The sequence below is a fragment of the Nomascus leucogenys genome, chromosome 19 (assembly GCF_006542625.1).
Source record: "Nomascus leucogenys isolate Asia chromosome 19, Asia_NLE_v1, whole genome shotgun sequence".
Classification (NCBI taxonomy): Eukaryota; Metazoa; Chordata; class Mammalia; order Primates; family Hylobatidae; genus Nomascus; species Nomascus leucogenys.
Window position 1 is genome coordinate 40193925 of NC_044399.1, and position 9212 is coordinate 40203136.

Sequence of the window (9212 nt, forward strand, 5' to 3'; positions counted from 1 at the left end):
TTCAGTTCTTTTGAATAAATACCCAGAAGTGGGATTGCTGGATTACATGGTAATTCTATTTTTAACTTGTTGAATAACTACCATACTGTGTACCATAGCAGCTGCATCATTTTACATTCCCACCAACCCAGTGCACAGGACTTCCAGTTTCTGCACGTCCTTGCCAACACTTGTTATTTTCTTTTTTCTTTCTTCTTTTTTAAAAAATAATGACTATCCTGTCAGGAGTAAAGTGATATCTCACTGTGCTTTTGCTTTGCATTTCCTTGATGATCGATGTTGAGCACATGATGTTTTCCTATGCCTGTTGGCCTTTTTATGTCTTCTTTGGAGAAATGCCTACTCAGGTGTTTTGCCCATTTTAAAGTCAAGTTTGTTGTTGTTGTTGCTTTTGCTTTGAGTTGTAAAAGTTCCTTATGTATTCTGGATATTAACTTCTTATGAGATATATGGTTTGCAAATATTTTTTCCATTCCATTGGTTACCTTTTCACTCTATGGATTGTTTGATTTGCTGCAAAGACGCTTTTAAATTTTATGCAATATCATTTGTCTATTTTTGCTTTTGTTGTCTGTGCTTTCTGTGTCATATCCAAGAAATCATCAGCAAGACCAATGTTATGAAGCTTTTCCTGTTTGTTTCTTTCTAGGAATTTTATCATTTCAGGCCTTATATTTAAGTCTTCAATAATTTTTAGTTGATTTTTGTGTATGCTTAAAATAAGGGTCCAATTTCATTCTTTTGCATGTGGATATCTAGTTTTCCCAACACCATTTATTGAAGAGACTATCTTTCCCCCATTGTGTAGTCTTGGCACCCTTATTGATGATCATTTGATTGTAAATGTGGGGTTTATTTTTCTGGGCTCTTCATTCTTTTCCATTGGTTTATATATCTAGCTTTATGCCAGTACCATACTGTTTTAATTACTTTAACTTTGTAGTATATTTTGAAGTCAGGAAGTGTGAGACCTCTAGCTTTGTTGTTCTTTCTCAAGATTTTTTTTGGCTATTTGGGGTCCTTTGTGATTCCGTATGAATTTTAGAATTCTCCCACCCTATTTCTGCAAAAAACAGCATCAGGATTTTGATAGGGATTGCACAGAATCTGTGGATCATTTTGGTTAGTATGGACATTTTAACAATATTAGTTCTTACAACATATGAACATGGGATGTCTTTCCATTTATTTGTTTTTAACTTTTTTCAGCAATATTTTATAGTTTTCAGTAAACAAGTATTCTAGTTCCTTGAGGTGTAAAGTTAGGTAACTTGAGAGATTTTATTTTTTTATTGTACTTTAAGTTTTAGGGTACATGTGCACAATGTGCAGGTTTGTTACATATGTATCCATGTGCCATGTTGGTGTGCTGCACCCATTAACTCGTCATTTAGCATTAGGTGTATCTCCTAATGCTATCCCTCCCCCCCACCCCGAGAGATTTTTTTTTTTTAATATAGAGGTTACTACTATAAACTTTCCTCTTAGAATTGCTTTTGCTGCATCTCATAAGTTTTGGTATGTTGTAGTTTCGTTTTCATTTGGTCTCAAGATATGTTCTAGATTTCTTTTTGACTTATTCTTTAAAATTGTTTTTTTAGAGATGGTCTCATTCTGTTGCCCAGACTGGAGTGTGCTGGCACCTCAGTAGCTTATTTTAGCCTTGCACTACCAGGTTCAAGTGATTCCTGCTTCAGCCTCCCAAAGTGTTGGGATTATAGGCATGAGCCACTGCACCTGGCCTGACTTATTCTTTAACCCTTTGTTGTTCAAAAATTTGTTGCTGGATTTCCACACGTTTGAATTTTCTAATTTTCCTTCGGCTATTGATTTCCAGTTTCATTCCATACAGTTGAAAAGATACCTGGTGTGATTTCAATCTTCTTAAATTTATTGAGATTTGTTTTATAACCTAACATGTGATCTGTCCTAAAGACTGTTCCATGTGCCCTTGAAAAGAATGTGTATTGTGCTGCTGTTAGGTGGAATGCTCTGCATATATGTCTGTAAGGTCCATTTGGTCTATGGTGTTGTTCAAGTTCTCTGCTTCTTTACTGATTTTCTGTCTGGATATTCTCTCCATTTTGACAGTAGGGTACTGAAATCTCCTACTATTATTGTATTGCTGTCTATTTCTTCCTTTGGTTCTGTCAATGCTTTCTTCATATATTTGGGTGCTCTGATGTTGGGTACATACATATTTATAAGTGTTCTATCTTCCAGGTGAATTGACTCTTTTATCATTATATAATGTCTTTGTCTCTTGTGACAGTTCTTGACTTAAAGTCTATTTTGTCTGACATCAGTATGGCCACCCCTGCCCTCTCTTGTTACTTTTGCATGCAATGTATTTTTCCATCCTTTCACCTTCAGCCTATGTGTGTCCTTAATTTCTAAAATTAGTCTCTTGTAGACAGCAAATAGTAAGATCTTGTTTATTTTTGTTAATCCATTCAGCCACTCTATATCTTTTGATTGGAACATTTAATCCATTTATATTTAAAGTACTGATAGAGAAAGACTGACTGTTGCTATTTGTTAACTTTTTTATTTTTATTTTTATTTTGTCTCATGGCTTTTTGTCTCTCTTTTTCCTCTCTTGCTATCTTCCTTGTGTTTGACTCCCCCACACCTGCCCCCAACCCCTGGTGGCAACATAGTTCAATTCTTTTCACATTTTCTTTTGTGTAACTTCCATAGGTATTTTCTTTGTGGTAACTGTGGGCTAACATGAAACATGTTGTAATTTTAACTGTCTATTTTAAGCTGATGAATTAACTTCAATCACAAGCGAAAACTCTTTTTTTACCCCGCAACATTGTTATTTATGTCACAAATTGCATCTTTTTATATTATGTATCCATTAACATATTTTATAGTTATAGTTACTTTTTATACTTTTGCCTTTTAACTTCTATACCAGAATTAAAAGTGATTTACATACCATCATTACAGTATTACAGTATTCTATATTTGCCAATATCTTTATCTTTACTAGTGAGCTTTATACTTTCATATGCTGTCTAGTGGCCTTCTGTTTCAAATAGGATTCCCTTTAGTATATCTTGTAAGGTAGGTCTAGTGGTGATGAACTTCCTCAGCTTTTGTTTATCTAGCAAAATCTTTAGTTTTCTTTCATTTTCGAAGAACAGTTTTTCCAAATATAGTATTCTTGATTAGCAGGGTTTTTTTTTCAGCCCTTTGAATATATCATCTTACTCTTTCCTGTACCACAAGATATCTACTGAGAAATCCACTGGTAGTCTTATGGAAGCTCCCTTATATGTGATGAGACTCTTTTCTCTTTCTGTCTTTGACTTTTGACAATTTGATTATAATGTGTCTTGATAAGGACTTTTTTGGGTTTATCTTAGTTGGAGTCCATTAGACTTCTTGAATATGGATAGACATTTCCCTCCCCAGATTTGAGAAGTTTTTGGCCATTATTTCTTTAAAAACATTCTATCCTTTTTTCCCAGCCTTCTTTTGAGACACCTATAATCCATATATTGGTCTGCTTGATGATGTCCCATAAGTCTCTTAGGCTTTCTTTACTCTCTCTCATTCTTCTTTTCTTTTTGCTCCTTTGACTGGATAATTTCAAATGTTATATCTTCAAGCTCACTGATCTTTTCCTGTTGAACTCCTCTAGTGAATTTTTTCAGTTCAGTTATTGTATTCTTCAGCTTCAAAATTTGTTTGGTTCTTTTTCATATTTTCTGTATCTTTTTTGATATTCTCATTTTGTTCATACATCATTTTCCTGGGCTTGTTGAGCATCTCAGGGAACCTTTTAAAGATACAGATTCCTGGACCTTACTGGCAGAGATTCTGATTCAGTAGGTATAGGGTTGGGGCCTTAAAAGCTATATTTCTTTTTTCTTTTTATTTATTTATTTTTTTGAGACAGAGTCTCACTCTTGTCACCCAAGCTGGACTGCAATAGCACGAGCTCAGCTCACTGGAATCTCCACCTTCCGGGTTTAAGCGATTCTCCTGCCTCAGCCCCCTGAGTAGCTGGGATTACAGGCACCCGCCACCATGCCCAGATAATTTTTGTATTTTTAGTAGAGATGGGATTTCACCATGTTGGCCAGGCTGGTCTTGAACTGTTGACCTCAGTTGATCCACCCACCTCGACCTCCCAAAGTGCTGGGATTTCAGGCATGAGCCACCACACTAAAAGCTATATTTCTTAAAGATCCTCCAAGTGGTTCAGATATACATCCAGGTTTGGAAACCACTTCTAGTAAAAAGACCACTTTCAATCTCTTCCCCTTCCCTTATATAAGCTCTAGGGAAGTAGGGAGGTCTAGGCTTATATAAAGTGTTTTGTTGTTGTTTTTGAAATGGAGTCTTGCTGTGTCACCAGGCTCGACTGCAGTGGCGTGATCTCAGCTCACTGCAACTTCTGCCTCCTGGGTTCAAGTGATTCCCCTGCCTCAGCCTCCTGAGTAGCTGGGACTACAGGCGTGTGCCACCATGCCTGGCTAAGTTTTTTGTATTTTAGTAGAGACGGGGTTTCACCATATTGGCCAGGATGGTCTTGATCTCCTGACCTCGTGATCCACCCACCTCAGCCTCCCAAAGTGCTGGGATTACAGGCGTAAGCGACTGCGCCCAGTCATAAAGTTTTAAAATATAAGCTTCTGGGAAGTGAATAGATAATGGATAGAATATGCAGACAGAAAATCAGTAAAGAAACAGAGAACTTGAACAACACTATAGACCAAATGGACCTTACAGACATATATGCAGAACATTCCACCCAACAGCAGCACAATACACATTCTCCTGAACTGCACATGGAACATTCTTTAGGATGGATCTCATGTTAGGTTACAAAGCAAGTCTCAGCTCTCCAAGGTGCCATTTTCTGCTTAGTAGTACTCCTTTTTCTCTGTATCCTTTGAAGGTTCTTACAACCCTCCTACCTCCAGGAAGGATTAAATCCTGGCTGGATTAAATCCTTTCTGGATTAAATCCTGGCTGACCATGAGTTTCTTAAGACTTTCCCCAACCCTCCTGACCCCAAAATGTGGATATGCTTTCCATTTATGTATTAATTTGGTGTTTCCATTCTGTTGGCTTGCTATCTGAATCTTAGGCCACTGCTGTGCAGAGAACTTCTGGACTAGGTCTGCCCTAACTGCCTCATTATTATTTGATGACAATGATAGTGAGTGTAGCAGGGATGAAATTCTGGAGACCTAGGTTCAAGTCTCTGTTCTTCTAGCGTATAACCTTGGATAAATTGTGTTCCCTCTCTGAACCTCAGTTTCCTCATCTGTGAAGTGAGAGGTGTGTATACGGTCTCTGCAATCCTCCTCTATAGCCTCTGACTTTCTCTTTCATCCTCTTGTTCACTGGTATAGCTGAGAAAGTGGAACTCCAGAGACACTCCTTTGTCCTAAGTCAAAGGAGCCAAACAGTGTACCAGCTCCCTCTCTGCCATCCCCTCTGAGAGCAGCCATGGCCCTGAGTGATGTCGATGTGAAAAAGCAGATTAAGCACATGATGGCTTTCATTGAGCAGGAAGCCAAGGAGAAAGCAGAGGAAATCGATGCCAAGGCTGAGGAAGAGTTTAACATTGAGAAAGGACGCCTTGTGCAAACCCAACGACTGAAAATTATGGAGTATTATGAGAAAAAGGAGAAGCAGATAGAGCAGCAGAAGAAAATCCTGATGTCCACCATGAGGAATCAGGCAAGGCTGAAAGTCCTGAGAGCCCGAGATGACCTCATCTCAGATTTGCTCAGTGCGGCAAAGCTGAGACTCAGCAGGATTGTGGAGGACCCAGAGGTCTACCAGGGGCTGCTGGATAAACTGGTGCTCCAGGGTCTGCTCCGACTGCTGGAACCTGTGATGATTGTGCGCTGCCGGCCACAGGACCTCCTCCTGGTGGAGGCTGCTGTGCAAAAAGCCATCCCCGAGTACATGACAATTTCCCAAAAACATGTGGAGGTCCAGATTGATCAAGAGGCATACCTGGCTGTGAATGCAGCTGGAGGTGTGGAGGTCTACAGTGGCAATCGGAGAATAAAGGTTTCAAATACCTTGGAAAGCCGACTGGATCTCTCAGCCAAGCAAAAGATGCCAGAAATACGAATAGCCTTGTTTGGTGCTAATGCCAACAGAAAGTTCTTTATATAAGCCTCTGGGAAGTGAAGCTAGTGTTGAACCACTAAACCATAAAAGTTTAAGTTTTTTGGGGAAAGGAAACTAGTAGTGTTTCCTCCTCTTTGATGCTCTGATATTGTTCTGTTTTTCCTTCATGAAATACCCTTTGGATAGCTAAAGTGTTAACTTTGAAATAAAGCCCAAATTAACGCTCAGAATTCAAATTCCAATTCTTCCATACATGCCACAGCTTCTGGTCCATTCTGCAGTCTGGGATAAGGGGGGCGATGACATCTCCTCTTCAGCTTGGCCTCAGGTGGTGAATGTGTGAGATGTGAATAGTGTTCTTGGCCTGTGGATCTGGGTGCTCTAGTTTAATATGCATATGAAGTGTGTTTTTCTTTTGTTTCAGCATCAGTACCCAAACTTATGCTATTTAATGAGGTCTAGAGGTCTTCCTCACATGTCCAGAGACCAACTTTATGGGCATCCAACCAGCACAGTCACACAGGGGCCCATGCTCAGAAGGGCCCAGCACCTGGGGTTTAGTGATCTGTATTTGCTGCCCTGAAATTCCTAATTCCAACTTTGGATGTGTGCTTTGTAAGTGATGCTTGTTGGAACATTGGGGCATGTGCCAGGGGTTTGGAGCCTTGGCTCACACATAGTACTGACTCCCAAAGCCTACCCACCTTCTTGGGATGGGTTGTTGGCCAACCAATTCCCAGTCCCCTGGTGCCCTGAGGCCCAGCCTTCCTCCACCTCACCCAGTAAGCATTGCTTCCCTCTGCCGCTGGTGGGGGCCTGGTGTACCTGCAGGCAGGGTCAGAATGGGGTTTCATGCTCTGTGGAGTTTCAGGGCCAGAAATCCCTGCCCAAGGCTAGCAGCTCCATAGCATATTCAGTAGACAATTTGGGGGAAGGGGTGAGTCTCTTACCCACCAGATACTGAGCCCGTCCTGGTGTAGAGGTTTAAAGACCCTAGGAGTTACCTATCTGCTATAGGGCAGCCAGCCCACTGGAAGGAGAGATGCCAGCTCATCTTTCCTGATCCTGGCCCGGGCCCACACTGGTGGCTAGTGGGAAGGGGGCCCAACCACTGCCGAACTTGCTGCACCAGAGTCTTAGGGCAGGACCCTCAGGAGCTTGTAAATGTCTGCACTTGGCCTGCAAAGTATCTCTGTGCCTGGCAGCGTCCTCCCTTGGACAGTTCAGTGCCTGGGGGAACTTGGATGCATCTCTTCTGGCCAGTGTGAGGCACCTTCTGGGAGGAGCCAAGAAATACAGATTGTATAATTTTGGTGACTCGGCATATAGGCATTGCACAATAGAAAAGTAAATGGTAGAATTCATGCTAATAATTTAAACTTTAAATGGTAGAATTCATGCTAATAATTTAAATTTTCTTTGCTTAAGAAGACATTATATAGCAAATAAACACTATGAAAAGTCAAGAAAAAACTACAGAAGAAAGGAAAAAGCTTTATATTTTAGTGCCATTCATGGCACTTCTTTCCTGCTTTTTGAACAAAGGATCTCACATTTTCTTTTCTTTTCTTTTCTTCTTTTCTTTTCGTTTCTTTTCTTCTTCTTCTTTTTTTTTTAAAATGGAGTTTCTCTACTGTTGCCCAGGCTGGAGTGCAATGGCGCGATCATGGCTCACTGCAACCTCCGTCTTCTGAGTTCAAGTGATTCTCCTGCCTCAGCCTCCCGAATAGCTGGGATTACAGGCGTGTGCCACTATACCCGGCTAATTTTGTATTTTTAGTAGAGACGAGGTTTCACTATATTGGCCAGGCTGGTCTCGAACTCCTGACCTCAGGTGATCCACCCGCCTTGGCCTCCCAGAGTGCTTGGATTACAGGCATAAGCCACCATGCCTGGCCAGATCTCACATTTTCATTTTGTACTGGGCTCTGCAGATTACATAGCGGGTTCTGCATATGTATGTGTGATTTAAGGTCTAGTCCATGCCTGATGTTGCTTTACTTATTAAAATAGAATTTTTTTGAAGAAAAGAAATCCTAAGATGCTCTGCTGAGGGCAAAGGTTGGCCTGTGTGGTTAGGACTCTGTAAGGAACAGAAACTTCATGAAACTCAAACACAAAGGAGGGGACAGGCTACTAGTAAGTTGGGGTGTCTCACAGAACCTAGAACAGGAATCCTTCATGATCTCAGGAGAGGGCTGGAGTTGGGACTCAGAAAGCCATCTGAAATCCTCTATATGGCCATTTTTCTTTCTTTAGCGAGTGACTTTCTCTGTCACCCAGCTTAAATGGTGGAATATGCATGCCCCACCATTCCAAAGTTGACATGTTATAGTTCCAGAAACAAACTTGCTTCTCTTGAAGTCCATTCCATTTTCCCAGGAGGGAATCTATTTGGCCGAGCTGGGGTCAGGTGTCTACCTATGGTCCATTTGGTGTCTGGGGTAGTTCCCAGAGAAAAAAGGGTCTTTGTCAACTGAACGGACTCCCCACAGGGTGTCTTCTATGTGGGCCCTTTTGAGTTTCAAATGAACATTTTTTTGTTGTTGTTGTGGTTGTTTGTTTTTGAGACAGAGTCTAGCTGTGTCGCCCAGGCTGGAGTGCAGTGGCACGATCTCGGCTCACTGCAACCTCCGCCTCCTGGGTTCAAGTGATTCTTCTGCCTCAGCCTCCCGAGTAGCTGGGACTACAGGCACATGCCACAACACCTGGCTAATTTTGGTATTTTTAGTAGAGATGGGGTTTTACCATGTTGGCCAGGCTGGTCTCGAACTCCTGACCTCATGATCTGCCCGCCTTGGCCTCCCAAAGTGCTGGGATTACAGGTGCAAGCCACTGCGCCCAGCCTCAATGAACATTTTCTAAATGCCAGTGATGAGCCAGGCACTGTGCTGGGTGCTGGGCTGCAAAGAATATGATCTGGCTCTGTTCTTTAAGGAGTCATAGACACATAAACAGATGATGATCATGATAATGATACAATGTAGCAAGTGCCAGCCTAGTGCTGATGTGCAATCCTGTGGGAAGACAGTGGCAGGAAGGGAGGGTAACAGAAGAGTTCCTGGGCTTTGGCAGTTGACCTGGGGAAAGCGCTTCAGGCAAAG

The 9212-nt window shown here is 41.4% G+C and overlaps 1 protein-coding gene across 3 annotated transcripts in view; it reads left to right on the forward strand.

The window, feature by feature from the left end:
* Window positions 1-6338, forward strand: part of ATP6V1E2 (ATPase H+ transporting V1 subunit E2) — a 30785-nt gene extending 24447 nt beyond the window's left edge. For 2 of the 3 annotated variants that reach the window (XM_030799593.1, XM_003262808.4), the window contains one exon: window positions 5376-6338. In XM_030799593.1, coding sequence (XP_030655453.1) covers window positions 5473-6153 — 681 coding nt within the window. In that variant the 5' untranslated portion in view covers window positions 5376-5472 and the 3' untranslated portion in view covers window positions 6154-6338. The remainder of the gene's footprint in view (window positions 1-5375) is intronic. The other variant, XM_030799594.1, reaches the window with a different exon arrangement.
* Window positions 6339-9212: the final 2874 nt, after the last annotated feature.